Here is a 23259-nt window from a genome sequence, read left to right as displayed (position 1 = left end):
AACTCTGTGGGTCTGAATAAAGTTTGGACAAACTGCATATAATTTATGTCAGGTTAGGTTATGTACCCGAGGTCAGTGAATCCTAAAGTAAAACTATGTCTGCTGATGTTTCCTTGTCACAGTTGCCTTTGTCTATGAGTTCATCTTTTCCAGTTGCTGCACTCACTCATATCAGCTATTGCCATTAAAGGAAATGATAGAACCACAGTGTTTCTGCCACAATGCTTCACTATCTGAATATCACAGACAATACTGCAGTTATTGTTTTATTTTCTGATCTGTCTGTTCAAGGATTAAAGTCCCACTGAGCAGTTGATCTGTGTTACACTCGAATACAGAAGAACGACGTTGTGCTGTTTTACACAGCAGTTTCCCCTCAGCTGAAAGGTTTTGTTTTGGTTTGAATGGGGCTAAAGACTGGAAATGTTTATGACAAGCTGTTTCATTCTGCAAGATGAAACATTTCATTACATCCCATTCATCAATTTTTGGCTCTTTTTTGTGCCCTAAAGTTCTGAAACAATGTTGAGCATGGAGAAAGTAACTTGACAAAAAAAAAGTCTTAACTCAATGCTGACTTATCAGATTTTTTCTCAAGAAATTTTAGCCATCATCTCATTCGTCAGCGAATGGTGTTTGTTCCGTTGTCATGGAGATGGGTCTGTTTTCAACATTGCAATCTCCATTTACTGATGAAAAGATGTGGCTGAAAGCTCCAGAAGAAAAACAGAATGTTTTAAGACTTAGAAGCAAAATCGTCATTACATTATCACACTGTGTAGAACTTTACACATACCAGTTTATTGATATTAAATTGCAAAAGTGTTTCAGTGATTAATATTTTCTAAATTTTAACAAGCAAACAAGAGTAGGATTTTATTTTAGCTACCATAGCAGTAGCCTGAAGTTGAATAGATCGTAACACATAAGTCTGGTGATTTTCTATATTTTTGTTATTGTCAATAAATCGATAATAAAAGACCAAAACCAACAATGAACTGATCCTCTTAACAAGATTTATTGTCTGTGTAGCCAAAGCCTTATTTAACGTACTCCTCTGTGGCATTTCAAGCTCACACCTCCCTGCTAATGGAAATACTCACCAGAGCATCTGTAAATACCCTGGAAATAGTCCCCAACAAACTATTTACTCCTATTTGAGTAACAGTTGCTAAAAACTACAGTGACCACCTGTTTTAGAAAAATATGAAGCCTTTTTAAAAACAAAATCTGTGACCCGTTTTTAAAGATGAGAGTTCAGGAGGCAACCCAGTCTCATGGCAGTTTGTGAAATAGTAATGGAATTTAATCTACAGATTTGTGTACATGAACATTTTTCATGACACTCAGCGTAACTTTAAAACTAATGCATTTCAATTGGAAGTATCTTTCTATCAGTCGGGACTCAGGAGCACAGAAGCTTTATTGTTTTTTCTCATTTGTTATTCATTTTTTAATCTATAACCGCGACATTACTCAACATTTAATCACAAGATTTTATCCTTGTTTTCATTTGAATTTTATCAGTCTGTATCAGTCTTGTGGGCAGATAGGAGGACACGCTGCTGGGAAATATTTTTTGCATGACGTCAAGGTTTTCTTTCAGTTTTCTCTTTGTCACTGCATTAACTTTGTGTTGCATTATTGTCTTTTACCTTTTATTACTTTGCAATGCCTGTAATGTTTATTCCCATGTCTGTATCAGTTCACAGTTGATATCAGTAAATGTTTGCATTTCAAAAAACTTGAAACTGACGCAGTGTCAGTTTTGAATTATATAATAATACATTTTATTTATAAAGCATTTTTCTTAACAAAGTTACAAAGCACTTAACAGATAAAAAGAAAGAATTAAACAATTTAAAACAAAGAAAAACAAACAGATCATAAAACACAGGGAAATAAAATTAAGTTACACAAAAATATAAACTGTCAAGAGTGGGATAATAAAACACAGCAACATATGAAAGATTCATAAAAGCTTTCTGATAAAAGAATGTTTTGAGAAGAGATTTAAAATTGCACTTACACCCTAAATTATTGTTCAAGAATAATGTTGACTAAACATGTTTTCTATTATCTGTCTGATGCAACTTTCAAGTCTCTGCAAGTCTCTTATTTCATAAAGTGCAACAAGTACGCTTGTTGGCAGAAATGTTAAGTATACATGTTTTGTAGAGAATAAAATATTACAACCTGCTATAAAAAGCTCTTTTAGGGAAGAAGAAAAAGTGATTTGATTGACCATTATCAAAGCCAGTCCGCCACACGGACAGAAAACGATTTATACCAAAAGATCCTTGTGTGCAACATGTTCCTGTCCGTGTTTACAAAAATCCATGGCTGCATTTATGCACTATGTAGTGTGAAGTGCAGGCTATTACTTTTACACAAAAGAAAACCATCTTCTCAGGCCTCTGTAGACTCCACAAAAGACGAGGACATCAAAGACAACTCAATTACATAAAAGGTCTCTCTCACAAATTTTTGTACTTCTATCTTTATGAGGCTCCTCCATTAACTACAATATATTAATCCCCATTAACATTTTACACATTCCGCATATACACAACTGCGGGGGATGTCAGAAACAATATCTTTGCATTGATTGGGATTTGTGTTCATTTAGGACAAGTTTTCTTTCACAAGACGATGAGAGAAAGCAGAAGCTAGAGTGAATAATGAGTTATTTTTACCCTGGAAAACTCCACTATACAATATGTTGTGTAAATGATGTGGAACATCTTGCACCATATGAGAAACATACTGTATGTGATATATTTTTCTGTGAGTTGAGTATTTTGCCCCCCTCATGTATGTTTAGGAACACCATTCAATATAATGCACTGCAGTACACCTCCAGCACCCACTACAACCTCAATAATAAACATAAAGTAGGATTATCACCTTTCTGACAATATCAACAAAAACTGAAAATGTATAAGCTTCGTAAATGTAGAATTTATGGCAGAGCTGTTGTACTGGATTTCATTAGATTGCACAGGTGAGTGTATTTATGTGTATTTATTTACAAGTACGTGAAGTACTCAAATATCTTCACATGAAAGATAAAATCTCTGAGAAAAAAAGAACTTGGGGAAGCTGTTTGCAAGAGGATCACTGCAAAAGTTAAACTGTGAAAGGAAAAAAACACCCCCCTATCTATAGATCCTACAGATAACATGTAACAGTCACATGAAGTTTGTAGTTAATGCACTGAAATCCACCGCTGCTATTGTTGCAACTGTTTCCTTTTGATCATGTGCAAACTGCCTGTCGTTACCTTTGCAATAAAGAATCCTGAAGCTGTTGAATTTCAATATACAGGGAGTGATGTAATTCCTACATTTAAAGTCTATTCAGCTTCAGGCTAATTCTATGATGAATTAGTTTCACTTTGCAAGGTCAAAGGTCACAGCAAAATGAACTTACAAATAAAACAACTACATTCTATCATGTTTGTTTGTTACTTTTTAAAGGTGAAAATAGAATAACTATATTTCAACTGAAAAGAGCTCTAGGTTTAGAGCTCAGAGGAGTTAGTTTTCAAACAGTCAGCAATGCTACAGTAATTTTCCTCCTGGGTGTAAAAGCTCAACCCAGGTCAAAAGAGCAGATTTTTAACTTATGTTTAAAGTTTCATTTTGAATGGGAATAATGTACTTTTAGGGTTTAAACTCAGACGACACAGTAAACATATGTGTAAAAAAAACTGAAACGCTCCCTGTACTGATAACCATGCTATCATCTTCAGCTTGACATTATCTGATATGTCAGACATGTTTCTACCCTTTTAAAACTGAGATTATGACAATACTTGCATGCATTTTTTGATATTAGTGCTCAGATAAAGTGTATGCTCACGTCAGATGCATTTGACTGCATTCTGCACTATGCACCATTCATTATTCCAAAAACAAAAGTCTGCAGGTCAAACATATATCAAATGTATATTCAACAATATATGTTTTCTTTTTAATTATCTGGTCGATTAGGGTATAAAATAAAACATACCTGCAATTGCACATTTTAAAAAGTTGATTTGCATATTTTGAAAAAACCAAAAAAATGCTGTTTGACGTTTGCAAGCACACTTGTGGGTTGTGATACGTGTGGTTCAGAGGGGTTTTGCAGCCATATGACGTATTAAAGTATAAAAAACCACAGAAGGATTAGCTGAACACAGCTCTGATGACACAACAACAACAACCATGACACCAGCCGTCAGCATCGCTCTTCTCCTGCTCTCCGCAAGTAAGAACGTAATATTATTTACACCATGTACCTGATAATTTAAGTACCTTTGCAGGATTTAATTTATTTTTCTTTTAGCTGTTGTAAAGTCGTGGTGGTCTTTGGAGGACCAGACTGAAGCAGAGGGAGATTTTTCATCCCAGTTCAAACAGCATGTGAGGGAGGGTGCTGACCATCATGCAGAGAAGGTGAGAAACTATGTCACACATATTAAAACCTCAAGGCCTCTTCTTTCATTTAGCTATGTCGTGTCATCATGTTTCTGTTTGACTGACACATCAACATGTGAGCTAAACATATGGACTGAATGTTATTTGGTGTGACGTAAACCAAAATCATTTTATATGCAGAGAGGACGATTTGGCGCGAAATGTGAGGTCTGCAAGAACATCGTCTCTGAAGTACAGAAGAAGTTGGGCGGTAATCAGTTAAAGGTAATCAATGCAAAATGTAGTACAGAAGGTTAATATCTTCCAAACCTGTCTGAAGCAAACTTTTTCAAAATATGAACTCTCATTTGATTCTTATGTCCACATTTTGCCATAATCAAAGTGTTAAAAAATGGTCTCACTGATTTTGTTATAGTCAAGCCCTGATGAGGGATAGGGTTAGGGTTACTAACCCTTTTATGTTTTAGCTGAAAATGTTTAAGATAATAACAATAACCCTAACCCTAAAAATCATTCAGATGAAAATATGAATGATGATGGGTCTCAGAAAGCTGTAGCCTAATTTTAAGGGGGAAACAGTTTGGGAAGTACTGTGTTACTTGGTTATTTTTCCTTTGAGAGATTTTAGTTGTCAATAAATGATAATTACATATTGCTGTGCACATTTACATTTTTTGGTGCAGTGGTGGTGGAGGTGGAGTGTTATTGCATTACAGTGGTTCTTACATGCAAAAAGAAACCTGTCTATCTAACATTATACAGTACAGTGGAGAGAAGCTAATTGTTGACCTCTGATATAGTATGTTTTGTTTTATAAATGTTTATTTTTATGACTTGAAGATATTTGGATGTTGCTATGATCAAAACCATACTAAATTAGACTCACGTCCCCTTTAATGAATTTATCTTGCCAGTTATCACTCAACAAAGTGATTCTTGTCAAATATTTATATGTTTTTTATTTAAGGAAGAAATTAAGAAGCAGGTGGATGGTTCCTGCAATGAACCTGGACTCCTGAGACGAGCATGCAAGGATGTCATCAAAGAGTCCAAAGACAAACTGATTGATGGAATAGCCAAAGGTGAGACTCCCGAGAAAATATGTAAAGATCTGAGCTACTGCCCGTGAAATACATCTGTCTATAGATACTACATACAATGTAATGCATCTGCCTCACAATGAATGTTTCAGCTGTATGATTCTGATTATAAAAGTCACATAAAAGTGTACATGATGTCTTGTGCTTGCCTTTGCAATAAAGAAGCTATTTCTCATATTCATGTAGTGATATAGTTCTTATGTTCTTAAATAGACTAACAGTAAGACATATTTCTGTGAGACACTGACTTTTCTCTCTCCTTACAAAGCTGATAAGTAGTGTGAGGGAAATTATTGCATGAATATATACAAACACTTGTATGAAACAAAAGCACTTAGTGACAGTAGGTTCCTGTGTGAAGGAGAAACCTAGTATATCCTGCCATGTGCGTCTGGGTATAACTACACATAGAGTAGTCACAACAACTCTCAGCGGTTAGTGAGAAAGAGATAAAGAGATAAAGGAGTTTTCACTAACTCTCTGTGAGTGTGTCATGCTCTGAGCCTTAAAGAAAGTGTGATAATATTGTGTTGAGAAATATCTCTCTCCTCATTTCCACTCCCCCCTCCCTACCCTAGACCCATTTTTGGGGGGGCACAGGGGATGTTTAGGGGGAGATAGCAGGTCAACAGTATATGCCACATAGAAGTGGTATACATCATCTGAAAGCTCGGAGCCTGAATATTAATTTGAGATGCAGCTCAGCACTGTGTGGCAAGTTTTTCTTGTAATAAATCTGTAATAAACATTGTGTTTTGGTTAGTTGCCTATTCAGATTTTGAAAGTTTAGAGTGTATAAGGGACTAGAACATTATGATGAAAGTATATGATGGCCATTCCCATGATCAATTTTGTCTCATAAGTTGTTGCATCAATTTTAGGGTTGATACCATTTGTTATTTTGTTATTTTTGACCAATTGAGAATTGACAATATGGTCAAAAATCCCTCAAAAATACCACATTCAGACACTAAGACCTTGTGGAACACCATATAAATATTCATGCTGAGATTTGGTGTCATTTTATAGAGTGAGGCCAAGTCTCAAAAAATGGTTTCACTACAATGAAATGGCTACTATGGGGACTAACATCATCAGACATGAATACAATCGGGCTCATTGAATCCACAAGAGTCTCAGCTTTCCAGTCATACCCAATATATCCAACTCCAAGACTGTTTAGTAACCCCAGTATGCAGAAATATTCAAATACACCACTTTTAGAATAGGCGAAAATAACACATTTATACTACATGCAAAAAACTGCATGGTTTTTGTCCAAAACTGCATGGGACAGTTCAAGACTGTAAAAAAATATTGTTTAAGTATTCATACACACAAATACAGAAGAAAAATGTAAGAAATTAAACTATACTAAACTATAATATAGTGTATTTACATATAAATTGATTTTATGTTAATGTAAATCACTGATAATATTAATTCACTGTTATAAAAAAGTCTTTGAAGCATGTTTAATGGTCTACAGAAAGCACTATCAGCTGGTTTTCTCAGCTTGTCTCAACTTGATATATAAATAAAGTTACATTCCTATGAATAAAACATGCTCAGTGTATTCACAGATGAATAGACAGACTGCAGAGGATTTTAAAATCTCAGCAAATGAAACTAAATCCATCTGCATGTCTAGACAACAGCAGGGGTAAGTGAGGAAATACTGCTGGTTTTTTGTGAGTCAAAGTTTCCTCCAAAACTGTGAATATAACTGAGTTTAAATGGTCAAAAATCTGATAATCTGATATTATGAGTGCTTTTTTTTTCTTTTTCCAAAATATATTTTTTGTTTTCTGTTTTTAGGGTTGGGAAATGTTGAACCACTCCAACCTCCCCAAATCTCCAGATGTTCATGATGGCTGCGTTTTTAAGTTACACAAGACACACTCAGATAATAGTCACCGTATAAAAGATTAATATCATTTCGTAATCAAGAGACCTGGTTCACTTTCTTGCTCTACTTTCTGACAGACATCTGCTATGTTTTCTTTTTAGTACACAGGCACAAATACTTCTTATGTCATTATGAAGTCAAGTTCCTTACCGGTCCACCAAAGAACAAAATGTGTTTCAGTTCCTCACTAAGATGAAGTCTTGTTCTCTTTAAAGAGCTCCTCCAGGCCTGTTTTAAGATGTATATCTTAAAAATATAAAATACTTTTTAAAAAAATGACACAGAGGAAATCTTACAGAGCTATCTGGAGGATAAAGTTAGAGATTGGTTGACTTTTAATTGATTTGTTATAGTTGTATAGTTGTACTATTATTGAATTATTAAAAGTACATAAAATGGGAATCAGCAGCCTTCACTTTACAACAATTTGTTTCTTTTGGCTGCAATTAAACACGTGCCATTATTACCGAGCTGCTGGTGACAGACTGAGCACATACTGGTCTGTTTACCATGAATAAATGAGTGAATTAACTCGTTTATTTTCTATATGTTGTTTTGTTTTTGAGTAACAATCCCCTGCTGTGAAATACAGTCACAAGTGGCGTTCGAGGCTCATCTTACATAAACTGTTGTATAATTCAAACTCTTAATTTACATTTTTAATTACTCCCCACATACTGCTCAGTGACCCGGCAACCTTATTTATCTCTGCTTCACTGCCTATATTATGTCAATCACTCTCTCTCTCTCTCTCTCTGTCTCTCTCTCTCTGTCTCTCCTATTCCCCTGACTGGGGAGATTATTGACATAATCTTCTGTAAAGCATTCGAAAGCATCTGTCTTAACATCCAAATCTCTCTGTTGCTGTAAGCTTTGATTTCTTTCTTACGTAGATGTACATAATCACAGGGTAGCAGAGAGACACACACAGAATAACTATGTGTACAAACTCCTATGAAAGACAGGTATTTAGACCACTGATAAAAAAAAAAAACACAACAAAAAGTATTGGAAGTTTTAAAGTACTTTTTTGCATTTGTCTCTTCAGTAAGGTCTTTAAATGGTTAGAAATAAGTTGTACTGCTATGAAACAGTTAAAAAAAACATACAACATACTTATTTCTCCTCTTTAAAGTGGCTATAATCGATATTTTTCATAATATCAATATATTAAATGACAGTGTGTAATGTGAGAGGTATGACTCATAGTGATGAACTGACAAAGAATTGTCAGCATCTCTGCAGCTCCCTCTGGCTTTTAGTGAGTTTCAGCTCATTGTTTAGCTGTTCAGCTGCAACTTTACTGTTTTGGTTCACTTTCAGCGCTCTCATAGTGTTGTTTTTGGCTGCAGCAGGCAGCTGTTTTCAGAGAACAAGCTCTAAAAAAGCCACTGTACACTACCTGCTCAGCACCACAAACACAGTTAGCTGTAGACTAGCTGGTGAACATAGCGGAGCATTTATCAGCTAAAGAGTCAGATATTTCCCTCAAGCGGTGGTAGAGAGCAATAACAGAGTTAAAAGAGAGTGAATATTGGACTTACATTCACCAGGTGGACAGAAACACGACACCAAATGAATGATAATGTTGCTCCGTAACTGCTGGATGTGGAAATAAGCAACTGTTTGTTAACAAGTTCAACATAATAACTAATAAGATGATGATATGTGTTCACTACTTGTTTCTGCTGAAAACAAGTGGCCAAAAAAATCAGTCAATGCAGGTTTAATTTGGGAAACTGTACTCTCAAATAAAATTCTTGCTCTCAATACCAATTTATGTTCTCATTCTGCTTATTTGTCACCTCTCACTAAGGGATGTTAAAGATAACACAGTGTTACATTTAACAGACAAAACTCTTGGAAGTAAAGATGGCAGTAAGTATTTTCTGGGTAAATTGGTATTTGAAAGTTTTCTTTCAATGATGTAACCTTTTTGTTTTTCAAAACACCAACATAGGAGTCTATGATCATTGGTTATAAATATTTCATATTTTTATGAGGAGTTTGGTTTAATTGCATTTAATTTATAAAATTGATGATTACATTATTACAAGCACTCAGTGTATTGATATCATGCTGTAGATGTGGTTTGTTTTTATTCATCACCTTACTGCAGGGGTTTTCATCCATTCATGCAAACATAGAATAAAAATAATACATAAAAATGTAAATAATGTCGCGTTCCACAGTCACTCCTGCTTGTAAAACTCACTATGACTGCAACAACAATGCCTTTTGATATTCTTATATGTCTCATGAGTCATATTTAAAATCACATTATCCCTGAAGTAATCATTGCCAGACTGGATTTACACAAGGAAAGAATATTGGAACTTGTTTTCAGTTTTTTGTGTCTGAAAGTTGACATTTTTGGATAATCCTGGAAGAACAAAAGATTATTTCTATTGCATAGAATCACAGGAACATTTTGTTATGTTATCCCCTGATGTTCTGCGTGCATCCAGCATGTTAACAAGTTTATTATGAGACATACAGTAGAACATCCAGTCTCAGATGTTATAAAAAAAAATAAAATGGAGTGACAACTGGATATCAACAGATCATAACATTTTAGTCAACACAGCCCTACTATCAGCACATCCTCACATTAAAGCCTTTTGGGCCTTAAATATATTTAAAAATATTTTACAATTTCAAGCTACACTGTTATTAAAAAGGAAGACAAGAAATAGTGTCTCACTTGGTGAAAAAACAAAATTTACACACAACACTTTTTGTACAAATATGGTTTGACTTCACTCTTATTCAGCTTCACTGCTGTTGAGATCCTCAAAATAATTCACAGTAGAGTTTGGAAACATCAACAGTGCGGCTGATTTGGGGGCGATGTAGCTTTAAAGCAGCAAAAATCACTATTTTATAATAACAGTGCATCAAGTGTGTAATGTGTTGGTCTTGGCTTGTAGTGATGGACCTACAGAGAATTATCAGTGACTCTGCAGCTAACCCTCAGCTTTACAGAGCTTTATAACGAGTTTCAGCTCATTGTTTAGCTGTCCGGCTGCAATTTTACTGTTTTGGTTCACTCTCAGCGCTCTCATAGCTCTCTCAGCCACAGTAGGCAGCTTTTTTCAGAGAAAAAGCTGTAAAAAACCACTGTACTCTACCTGCTCAGCACCAAACGCCAAACATACACAGTTAGCTGTAGACTAGCTGGTGAACATAGTTAAGCATTTAGGAGCTAAAGATATTTCCCTCAGGAGTTGGTAGAGAGCAAAAACAGTTAGTTAGAGTTAAAAGAGAGTGAATATTGGACTTACACTCACCAGGTGGACAGAAACACGACTCCAAATGAATATATCTGTCCACCTGGTGAGTGTAAGTCCAATATTCACTCTCTTTTAACTCTGTCAGTGTTGTGTTCACTACTTGTTTCTGCTGCCCCCATGTGGCCAAAAACATCAGTTAATGCAGGTTTCAAGCTTCTGAAAGCAACATTTTTAACATTTACTTTAACAATATTACTACGCAAAACCTCCATTGAGATCCAGCACCCAACTCTGCAGCTCTATGTAGCTTTTAGCCTCCTTTAGATGATTGTTTTGGTTCTTCGGTGCCACATAGACTGGAAGGTCTCACTGCTCTCACCGACCCTCCATATAAAACTGAAGGCAGCTGTTTCCAGCAAATAAGCTCAGGCAAGTGGAGCATACACCGCCTGGCCAGCACCAAACAGTAGACAGGTAGAAGAAAGAGAAATATTTGGCAGCAAAAGAGCCAGATTATTAATGGGGACTAAACCAAAGCTGAAAGGAGAGTAAATATTGACTTACATTCATCAGGTGAACATACAAATAATCAACATTTCTGGGTGAGTTTATTGTGGAGTCTTTTCTGCCCTCTAGTGGCCTCAAACGAAATAATGCAGCTTGAAATTATTATTGTTTAACTGCTGCAAGCTAAAAAAGAGTAGTAAACCGATTCAGCATCACACTCCTATAACAATGTCCGACTCATGATGGAAACTTAAAATAACAGGATCAAAATCATGCATCCTGCTTCTTTATCAAAACCTGCCGCATACATTAGCTACTAATGCAGCTTCGAACTCCTAGCCTCAAGGAGAGATGAAGAGCAGGTCTGTTAACATCACTTTTTTCATTTCTTTCATTTTCAAACTTGTAGTTTTTAGCCCCAACTGACACTAACTCAAATGACATCACTTTAAGCAATGTCTCAGATTTCACACAGCTCCCTCTGGGGTCACAAAAAGGCTTTTTCGCATATGCAGTAATATTCCCCAAGACCTGAGAACAGACTTAAATGTGTAAAATAAGTGAAATTCCCCTTGTTAACAGTCCAGAAGTGCATCTTTCTACAATTTCAGTTGAAACTGATATGTACTAGGAACCATTCTGATTTGTGTTTAAGTCTTGTGAATGTGGTTTCAAATAAATATATGGAAAGCCGGTCCAAGATGTAGAGTTTGTCAAGACCATCACATAGTTCAGTTTTAGCAGAGTGAGTCCTCTCTCTCCTCCTGCAGAGCGTAATCTATCTCGTCCATTTCCCGTTCGCAGTCTTCACACCCCTCAGCGCCACAGCCCTCCACCACCACCATGCCATGAGGGTCCACCAGCCTTCCTCCAACCACCCCAACTCCGCCCAATGCTCCCATTGTCCCCACACCCATTCCTCCAACTCCACCTCCTCCTACTGCCCCCATTCCTCCCACTACTCCTCCCATTCCCATCCCAACAGTTCCCATTCCTCCAACTCCACCTCCTCCTACTGCCCCCATTCCTCCCACTACTCCTCCCATTCCCATCCCAACAGTTCCCATTCCCCCAACTCCAACCCCTCCTACTGCTCCCATTCCTCCCACTACTCCTCCCATTCCCATCCCAACAGTTCCCATTCCTCCAACTCCAATTCCTCCCCCACCCACAAGCAGCGCCCCTCCAGCGCCGCACGCCAACGGTCCGACGGCTGGGCCCACTCCTCGGGGCCACAGGGGGTCCATGAGTGCTCCCTGCTGGCCCAGCTGAATCAGCTGGCTGACGGAGTAAACCCCCCCGCTGCCAGCTCGAACGACCTCCTCATAGGAGGGGGCGCGGGCAGCAGCACGGGCCTCCTCCAGCCTCACACGGGCGCGGTGCTTCATTTCGATGAGGGTCTTGGTGTAGGAGTTGAGCGTGGCCACGGCTGCCGCCATGCAGCAGCTGAAGGACAGCCACGCCATGCTGGGGAGTGCAGGGTAGAAAGATTTGGAAGAAAGTTATGACCTTTGTTGTCCAACTGCAGGGAAATGCAACCTGTTGTTTCAGACTGATTATTGATTTCATGCAATTGCACAATTATTTTAGGTTAAATTGAAGCAAACTTACGCAAAGGACCATCCATAGTCCCAGGTCTGTGGTCTCCAGTCTTTAGGCCCGATGCTGACAGTCATCTGAAACACTGTGGTGTACATCATATGAGCTACCATCCCCATCATGCCTGATGGAGGGGAAAAAATACAGAAATACAGTTAAAAAGAGAAAAGGAAAAAAATAAAAGATTGTAGAGATATGAGAGAGAAAAGACCATTATGGGGGTTAAAATGAAGAAATAGGAAAACCTCAGTCTACACTATTGGCAAACCAGAGTCATGCAAATTCAGTACAAACTTGATTGCCTAGCACAGCAGCCTTTCAAAACTCTAAATCGTTCTGCTTCTTAAAATCATTGAAAAAATTCCAATTTAAAGCCACATGAGACAAGATTACTATCACACACAAAAAACAGCTCCTGAAAAGAGTGCCCTTTTGTCCAAAGAAAACTCTGGTGTTAAGTTTGGACATCAGTTTGGCATAAGTTTAGATCACATAATTCAAACAACTACTACACGTTTGGTGCTGCCAGTGTAAGTATGTTAAGTGGAAATTTAAGGTTTCCTTAAGATCAAATGAGCTGTTAAAGTGATCTTTTTAAAGCAGAAAATGTCCCCTGTGCGTCTCCTGTCCCCACCTGAGAGGACAGTGCACATGGCGGCGAAGGCGTTGATCTTGAGGGCGTTCATCTCCCTCTTGGCACAGAGGCAAATCACTTCCACACACATCAGCAGGAAGCCCATAGCCAGGAGACCGATGTACATGAACTCACTGATGACTGACAGCCAGAGGACGCCTGAAAGCAGCAGTGAGAAGAAAGAGAGAAAAAGATTTTAAATTTAGTCTCTTATGGGAGGAGAATAAAGAGCCATTTGCAAAATCAAAAAGTAGGGGTGGTGTGAATTACACATAATGGAAACTAACCTACATGTAATTCTGTGTTGTAGTTCAATATTTTCTTTTGGTTAAACAAGTTTTGTTTGACCTTAAACATCACATTTCCCAACAAGTGAACATGAGTGAGGATGTGACACTGAATTGCATTTGCCTGATGTTTGGTTATGGTTGACTTCAATGTTAATTAGAGGACAGGATATTTTTAGGATATTTTGCACTAACTAAATATTTTGTACCAACCTTGTGTCTCTCCCGGCGTCAGCTCAATGAAGCTGCGACACTTTTCTTCCTGATCATCACCTGAAAGAAGAATCACAACAGATTTCAGCCATCGAGATACTGACTATGATAAACACAAGGCATCAAGTTATCTGATTTAGGTAGGCCGACTTTTAGTGGCTCAGAACAAAGCATATGTTATGTCTGTTCTTTTATCCTTGGTCATAAGATCAACTGCCAGGATCAGAGTGTTATCTTACAACTGCAATATGTACTTTTTATAAAATAATCCCTCGCAAATACTGAGAACTTATGTCTATACTCATCGCAAATCCTAAAACTGTAACACAAAGGGCTGCCTTAAGCCCACTAGTTCACCTTCCAATGGGAGGAAGAATTTAAGGCAAAACTGCTGGCTTAGTGTAAGAGGACAAACAGATAACTGACATGCCAGTGATTACTTTCTGTTTTCAGGATACCTACAGTAAGCTCTCTTTGTGCTTTCTTTGGTGAACACACACCAGGAGTGACTGCAGTAATAATATATTCTGATCTTAATGGTACAAAGAGCTTGAAGCAGATTTGTCTTTTGTTTGTTTAATGTCAAAGTGATAAATTCAGTATTTAGTGCAGGCCAGAACCCCTGACCACTGACTGCAGAGTAGTTAAAGTTATAAAAGAAGACATACTTGACTTATTTGGACTCAAATTGAAATAAAAGCAGCAGCCAGAGAGTATTTTTTAATAAAATAATGAAATATGAAAAAGCAGAAAAAATGTCCAGAAACAGAAGTTGCCTGCAGCGTGTTGCTTTCCTGTTTCAACATGATAAGTGGACAAACTCCACTGATCTAAAGTTGCACCAGTAACAAACAGTTTACTGGCCTGTTTGGTCTGTGGATATTATAATTCAGGTTCATACAAACTATCCTCCTTACTGGCTCCTTTGACAACAAGTTGATCTTTGTTCATTCGTAATCTGTGTTTACTGTGGTTACTGACGCAGCAGTTTTGGATCAATACTACCATGCACAAATATGCAAAATATACACATAGAGCCTTATCACCCATCATCAGTGTCCTAACTTTTACCACTAGTCATGCTAATTTTAGTAATTCTGTGATGCTCTTAAGACTTCTTTATTGGCTGTTCATTTACTATTTTTTACATTGCTTTGATGTACGGTTTATGATGCACATGTCAGTGACCACAGACTGTCCAGTACAAGTTATTATCTTATCTCTTATCTGAGCAATCAATGACTTCAACTTCAGTTTATTTAAAGTGCACATCACCCAACTTGCTTCCTGAATGTGCAGTTCATTCAAAAGAAGGGGAGGTGTATTCCAAAGGCTCTATCATCAAAAGATTTTTTGTTAAATCAAGCATCAAGAAAAGATACAGGACATGAGAGTGTACAGAGAATTAGGGCTAGAGATATATGAAGGAACCGATCAATTTAAAGCCTTATCAGTGAGGAAGATGATTTTAATATCAGCTCTTGATTGAATTGGTAGCCAATACAAAAACATCAGGACAGGTGTTATATGATCCAACTTCTTAGATCTTGTGAGGACTCTGACAGCTGTGTTTTGGACCAAATCGAGACCTTTTGTTGCATGAGGCATAGTTAGGCCAGACAAAAGTGCATTACAGTAGGCAATTGTTGATGTTATAAAGGCATATACAAGGATGTATTTGTATTTGTATTTTTTTTGATAGGGACAATGCAATTTAACATAGTTCCAATACAGAGCATGAAACTGATGTACTGCACAGAGAGTTCATAGCTATTGCTACTTTTCAACTCTTGTCCCTAGTTGGGCTTTACATATACAGTGTAATTAAAATACGCAGCTCAAGCTATAAGCATCTGAATTGGATAAAATAGGGCGTATCATGGCTAAGTTATGAAAGAAAGCATTTCTTGTGTTGTGGCTTAAAGGTAAGAGAAGGATAATATACTACTCCCAGAGTCTTAACTGTACATCAATAGAATAAATGTAATTTTTCAGGGTTTAAGGGCTCCATATAAAGGAAATTTCAATTCCTAAATGGATTTAAAAATGGCAGTGAAGCTATTTTGAGATACTTAAAAGATGTAATGACTTTTATGAGAGAGTAAGAAACAACACTACAAATTAGAGAAAGTAACTGATTTCTTTGCTGGCCATCCAGAGTTTTCTACTGAGGAGCTTCCAACCACGAATCTTGGAGTACAAAGCCAGGCCCCATTCTGATCACCAACCTTCATTGTGCTTCTCACAGGACAGCCAGAAGCCGGTGTGGAAGTAGCGCAGCATGTACTTGTCCTCGCCTGTCTCCCAGATGTAGTGGACGGCATTGGCCATCTGCTTCCTCTTGATCCTGGCCAGTTCCTCCTTCTGCATGGGCGAGAGCGTCACGTTGGAGGCCGGGTTCCTGGGGTCCGGGGTGGGGGCCTCTGGGCGGAGAATGATGGAGAATTAGTGATGAGAGGAATAAAAGTTAAAAAAATAGGGAGAGACCAGAGGGAGAGGGAAGTGTTTGAGAAGGGAAAGATAAGGGGTCGATGGAGGCAAGATGATAGAGTTGAGATGGAAGAAACAATGAAGATGAAAAAGATTTGAGGGGAATTAGCCAGTTGAGAAGCAAATTTACTGAGTTAAATAGAGTACAGATGCAGATAAATGAGGGAAGAGATATTCATTAATCATATCTGCACTATATTGCTTTGTGGGATCTTCTTCAAAGCCAATCTGCGAAGAAACTCTGACATAAATCCTTATGGGTCCCAGCATGAAACACAATCCACTGCTGAAACACTTGTTCTTGAGGTAATCTTTCATTTTCTATGTAGTGAAAATTGAATACTAGATGGAAACAAATAGGCTTAATGTAGCGCAGAAAGATAAGACAGCGAGTCAATGGATCCAGATAACATGCAGCTACAGATACAGAAGTTCTGAGATTAGCAACAAAGCCTGGATTACGTGAATCACTGCCAGTCAAGTCAAGTGTACAATACTTAAACCCAGGTTGTGAAAAATATTGTGAATAAAATCCTGCACTATTACTGCAATGACATTCTATTTATTAAGGAATATATTTTTTGGAATTTTGTATTATTCCAATATTATGAGACAAATCCCCAGACAGATGGTTTTAAGAGTGAAGTATTATATAACATCATGATTTCATCACTTTTTTAGTGAATACATTTTTTTTCTTTTTTTTTCTGTTTAATCTGAGTTGACTGGTTTCTGCCTCTTGGGCAATGAGCATATTTCTGAAACTGTCAAAATTTGAACAAGATATATTATTTTATCAATTTTAAAGGTACTCCCCATGATTTTATAAAGGGGCCCCCTTCTGTTCTGATTGGCCAGCTTCAGTAAGCTTCCGCCGGCTCCGGAGGCTACGTAAACCATCAGTAGTAGAAGAAGGATTTTACTTCTTTTTCCTGGTCTTTACTCAAGATATAAACTTCTCAACGGATGGCCATTTGTGGGAATGCACGAACAATCTGATGTCATCAGGAGGAGGAAGTAGAGGTAACTTTGCAAGCGGAGCATTCAGAGCAGGCTGAAGCCCTGACTTTTGACCTGCAGGGAGCATTTTACATAAATTCACCTCAAGTTTTGGAATTTTCACCATGTTTAACATCATAAAATGATAAGTTAAAGTATAAAAATAACAGAAAATCACAAAAACGCATGTCATGTCCCCTTTAACACTTTATAACAAAAGTCCCTCCTGGTAAGAACAAACAAAAAAGTAACTGCACCACTTAGAAGCTGTTGAGAGTCAATCAAGAATGATTCATTAAAGGTAACTTGTGGAGTTTTTGACCACCAGTAGCACTACAGAGCAATGGTTTTACAAAGCGTTTGCTTTCATGCACAAGATGAACATACACATACACATGCATATGCGTGACACACATACACATACACATTCCAGCCAATGGTTTCACACCTCTGATCTACAATTGGTGATAATGAGCCAAGAAACACTGCAATATACCAACAAAGACTCCTAGCAAGTAAACATGGATATAAACCAAGCAGCAACAACCACTGCTTTAGCCTGAAGCCAGTGTGGAAGCACCTCAAAGTGCAATGATGCTCCAATTGACTCCCATTCAAAAAGTGCCAACCTCTCTCTAGAAATGCTAAGTCATTCAGGCCCTCTAATAAGTGTATTCGTGGTCATTTTGAAAATTATTGCTCTGCTCATAAGATTTGAAGACTTATAGTAGCTTTGATGTCTGCCATATGGGCACTGATTGACAATGGTGATTAACAGTTGGCTTGAACTTATAATATTTATAAGTTTAATGTTACTTGATTATGATACCTGCCCTGTTAGCACAATTTAGCTAAGGGAGCTAACATTAGCCCAAATGTGCTTGGTGTTCTAAGTAAGCTAGCGTTAGCTTGGGTCCAAGGTAGCGGGGCATATTTCCAGAGTGTGAAAGGCAACGCCCAGCACTCCTTATTTGGAAGGTCCCAATACACAATAATGATACACGATTCTGGGATGGTTTTCATTCATGTAAGGGCTCATAAGAAGCAACGAAAATGTTGAAAAATGGCATATCTTGTAGTGTGAAGAAATCTTTTTTTTTTTTAAAGTGTTCCAAAAATGAATCCCACGTTCCTTGACTATTGGTCAAACTAGCCACCAAATTCAGCTGAAATTTGATTAAATCTCTTTGAGGTATTCTACAAACAAACAACAGAGCTGAAAGCATAACCTCACTGGTGGAGGCACTGAATGAACAAGCCTTTAGATTAATGAAATGTCATTGCAACACAGTGGTGAGATACATCAGTCTCCCAGGTTCCCAATAAGCAGTGAAAGGTTGATCAAAGGTTGGTCAAAAGACTAAAACTGGGCTAAATTTGGTTCAATAGTTTTTTCTTTAGATATCTAGTTTACATATAGACCTAACTTTTCTTTCAACAGCATTTCAGAGTTTTAATGTAGACATCAAGTCAACTTTTGACTTTCGCCAAATCAATGTTTTTTATGTGATGTATGACACTGCATTACATTCGATTTCACTGTGGAGGAATCTGTAAACCTGTACATTTACATCAGGGGGTAGCCATACCTGTGGTGTACGGCTGGCTGTTGTTCTGCCCGCAGTTCTTCATCTTGACCGGTGACAGACAGAGCGGTTTCACCACCTTGTGGGTTCCCTCACACCAATAGGAGGTGCAGAAAGCCGAGACGGACAAGGTGAGGGCCAGTGAGGTGAGGGAGAGGGACAGCAGGGAACGGTTGCGTCTGGACATTTTCTCCAGCATGGTGGCAACTCGGGTCAAAGAAAACCAGGGAGAAATGAGAATAATGGGTGATGGCTAAAGGGGTGTGGGGATAACAAGAAAGGTGGGTGACAGGTTGCGTTTCGGCTTGACTTTAAAGTTGATCCTGGTTCAAAAAAGGCTGGGAAAGACTCAGGTTCTGTGTTACTTGCTGTTGACCAATCAGGATAAGGATCAGAGGAGCGAGGGGGTTTCCGTGACACCAAGGCAACAAATTAAGATTGATTCATGGAGGATGGTAGCGAGGAGGCGAGAGAAAGCGAGGAAAAGGGATTAGGGATGTTTGAGAAGTGGACCAAAGGTCAGAGGGGAAGATGAAAAGAGGTTGAGTGGAAAGAGACCAGTGGAAGGAGAACAGTCTATGAGCAGAGGTCAGAGAACAGTGGCGTGGAGGAGGATGAACTGCTGGGATTTAATCACTTCCAGCGAGCAAGAAAGAAAAAGAGACAGATGTGTAGGCCAGAGGTTGCAGGAGGAACTCCAGCTCTCCTCCTGCTCCACTTTCAGTCAGAAAAAATCAGCATCAGAATGAAATAGGACCTTCCTTCCTTCTCGATGTTACGGCACGACCCAGGCAAGACGTCTGAGTCCACACATTTCTTCTCACCGTGCTGACACTCTATCCCATCTTTCCACTGCCATACCAACTCACGTCTGGTTTCTGTTTCTGTTTTTTTCTGTCAGTTTATGTCTTCCCACTCGGATGAAGATAAACGTCTAAATCTTATCCTGCGGATTTTGCAACTAATCAGTTCGGCTCTCACGGCACATCCCGTTTCTCAACCTGTTCTTCCACCTCTTCGGGAGGGATTGAGTTCACAAAAGAGTGATTAGTCCAGTATCTCAGGGCTACCTCTGGGTCGGGTAATCTGTGTTAATCTTGCAGGGTTAGGTGGATGAGATTAATGCCCACTGACTCTCGTGATGCCTTTGTCTGGACGACCACCTAAATGGAAAGAAGGGGGACAGAGCCGGGCATCTGGATTAGACGTCATCAGGAACAGTTGCGTCCTGTCTACAATGAAGGTCAAGTAATTTAACCTGCATGGTAACACTTTACTTTTAGCCCCCTTATGTAGCATTTATAAGCAGTATATAAACATTTAATAAATGCTTTTTTTACACACTATAATCTAGTTTTAAGCAGATATAAGTGTTTATGAATATATTTGTTGACATATTTTATTGTAAATTTCTATTTTATATTATTTAGGATTACTTAACTTGTGGTACTTGTTTTTTTCTCTTGCTTTGTATAGTTACTCGTATTTTCTAGTATGAATGACAATGCAGTAAAACACAGTTGGAATAATATAGAATATGGCTTCATAGGAGAAGTTATAATTGTTGACAAAAACTGTACATTAGTAAAGACTTAAAAATGTCCTTATATCTACTTATAACCACATTATAGTGTGTTTTTAACCATTCATTAAATGTGTGTCTACGGCTTATAAATGTTTGTATGTTGTTAATCGGGGGACTTAAAGTAAGTCTTTAACAACCAGTGGATTTAGGTAACACTTGAAAATAGGCCAATACATTATAAGCACTTCTACTTTAAGATCCAATAGGCTACAATTAGTAGTTTTGATTAAACTAGGAACTCAAACTCATTGGTGTCTTATTTTCTCCCTCACCCTGACATGTTTAAACCACAAACAAACCAAAAAGTGAATAAAGGGCTTCACCAGTGCAAACTAAGCTGTACTGGTGTGTCTATTGGTTTCGACTGGGCCAAATGTGTCATATATGTCATATATGCACAATAAGGTAGGTTCAAACAATATATCAACATACAAAACAATACATAAAGTATTTGTAATAACATTACAGCAGCTGGAAAAATGAAACAACGTATATTTAAAAAAACAAAATATATAATATGTATTCACTACTGAATAAATAATCAGTTAACGGACCAGTGTGTAGAATTTAGTGGCATCTAGCAGAATAGACTTAGCAGAAATGGAATATAAAATTCATCAGTATGTTTTAATCAGTGTATTATCACCAGAAAATAAGAATCGTTATGTTTCCGTCACCTTAGAATGAGCCCTTCATATCTACATAGGGAGCGGGTCCTCTTTCACAGAGCCTGCCATGTTGCACCCCCATATTTCTATGGTTGCCCAGAACGGACAAACCAAACACTGGCTCTAGAGAAGACCTTTGCATTTTTTGCAAGTTTTGTGGTAGTTTCTCTTACACGCTTGGAAGGGCGGAGATGTATTCATGTGGCTGCACTTTGCAACTGACCAAGATTTAAAAACTCTTAACAGTTACTACTTTACACTTAAACAGTGATTCATATATAGTGATACCAGAAGAAATCCCAGATGATGTACCATCATTACATGACATTATTATGTCATGATCAGCCAGGTATTAAGGTTTAATTTAGTGCATCAAATCATCTCATGGTGTGAAACTGTAATCCATAAAGGACACTGACGTAGTTATTGTTCTGTTTGATTTTTACATACATGTGTAGACACATATCTACATACACCTGTCCATGTTATCAGCATCTGAAGCTTATAGATTAACTGATCCAGGCAAAGAGGTTTGAGGCGTAAACTCAATCAAGTACATCAGCACACAGTGTTTCCTGTCACACCACTGGACTTTAATTTTAAGGGATCTTAGCTGAGAGTGTTGTGTAAATATTGTCTTAAATGCCACTAAAGAGACAGAAAACATGAATATATTCCACCCGTCTTTACAACAGCACAGGATTTATACAGTACATTATGACAGTAGAACACTTGGTATATTGCTCGCTCAGTATCATCTCATCATAAGCTAAAATCTTTCCCCCCATGTATGTGATTGAAAACCCAGCTGTTGTTCATACTCAGCTTTTGATCAGCTTACACTTGTGCAAAAATAAAAATACAAAAGCAAATCGACTTACCGTGTTTGGGACTGTTTCCTTCACGTCTCCTTGAACCGGGATTCAGTTTCCTTCACCTTTTCCTCTGCGCTCCCTTATCTATTCCTTCTCCGTCTTGGGTGAGTTTCCATCAGAAACCCACCCAGATTTCACTCTAATCCTCACAAGTCCATCTGTTACTTTCCCTCCCCTTTGCTCCCTATACTGTGTCTATTCATCCATCCTCACATCTCTCTCTCTCTCTTGTTTTCTTCATCTCCACTCCGCTATCACTCATAACCCTCCTGACCTCTAGTCCTATAGTGATTAAGTTGACAGCATAGTATGGAACAGCTTGGATTGAGATGAGTGTGACAGTGTTGTGGTCTCATGGTGTGCGCTGCTCTCTAAACTTCGACCCATCTTAACACCGACTAGTACAGCAGGGTATATACAGGGGCTGGCTTTCGGCAATTGCATGACTGGAATAACGGTTTGAATCACTGATTGGAAAATGAGTGAAGCGGGAACAGCACATTTTGTCCAATTCCTTTCCTGCTTTATCTCAGTTTGTTTGTCTCTGTGACAGTGATGAAGAGGCCTTACACTGATCCTATGTTGTGAAACACCCTTGAAATTAGATGAAATGGGCTTATAGAAGTGAGGTTAAGACTCATTTATGGAATAAGGTCACAGATTTATGATAAAATCCTCAGTTACATTTTTACTTTAGCTATACATTTCAGGATTTATTGTTTAGTTTTATGTTTATGCTTCTTTATGGGTTTTTTTGTGTGTCTTTTAACTAAGGATAATCTTCTTCTTTGGTGTTTGTACCACTTTAGCTGAATGTGAGATCAGTCCACCGTGTTAATATGCAACAGCCAACAAATTGTACTGGGAACAACACTGTCGAGTCAGGTCCAAGTTGATTTAGTTTTGTAAGATTTAGTCGCATCTAGCAGTGAGTTTGCAGGTTGCTGTCAAACTCGCAAAAAATGTGAAAGGTCCTCTCTAGAGCCAGTGTTTGGTTTGTCTGTTCTGGGCTACTGTAGAAACATGGCGGTGCAACATGGCGGATTCTGTAAAAGAGGACCTGCTCCCTATGTAGAAATAAAGGGCTCATTCTAAGGTAACAAAAACATAACAGTTCTTATTTTCAGGTGATTTTACACTAATTAAAACA

General features: G+C 38.0%; 2 protein-coding genes across 2 annotated transcripts; one reads left to right on the top strand and one right to left on the bottom strand.

Annotated features, from left to right (window-relative positions):
• Window positions 1–4146: 4146 nt before the first annotated feature.
• LOC137198257 (antimicrobial peptide NK-lysin-like) lies at window positions 4147–5621 on the top strand. The gene is made up of 4 exons (XM_067611973.1): window positions 4147–4254; window positions 4333–4442; window positions 4605–4688; window positions 5392–5621. The coding sequence occupies exons 1-4, from the start codon at window positions 4212–4214 to the stop codon at window positions 5551–5553; spliced, it is 399 nt and encodes a 132-aa protein (XP_067468074.1). The 5' UTR covers window positions 4147–4211; the 3' UTR covers window positions 5554–5621.
• Window positions 5622–9507: 3886 nt separating this feature from the next.
• LOC137198287 (germ cell-specific gene 1-like protein) lies at window positions 9508–20193 on the bottom strand. Its single transcript, XM_067611996.1, has 6 exons — window positions 18985–20193; window positions 16135–16329; window positions 13907–13966; window positions 13407–13565; window positions 12785–12896; window positions 9508–12640 (listed from the first exon to the last, which is right to left on the bottom strand). The coding sequence occupies exons 1-6, from the start codon at window positions 19178–19180 to the stop codon at window positions 11911–11913; spliced, it is 1452 nt and encodes a 483-aa protein (XP_067468097.1). The 5' UTR covers window positions 19181–20193; the 3' UTR covers window positions 9508–11910.
• Window positions 20194–23259: the final 3066 nt, after the last annotated feature.

Source organism: Thunnus thynnus, chromosome 15 (assembly GCF_963924715.1).
Source record: "Thunnus thynnus chromosome 15, fThuThy2.1, whole genome shotgun sequence".
NCBI classification, from domain to species: domain Eukaryota; kingdom Metazoa; phylum Chordata; class Actinopteri; order Scombriformes; family Scombridae; genus Thunnus; species Thunnus thynnus.
This window is presented reverse-complemented; position numbering and strand designations above follow the sequence as displayed.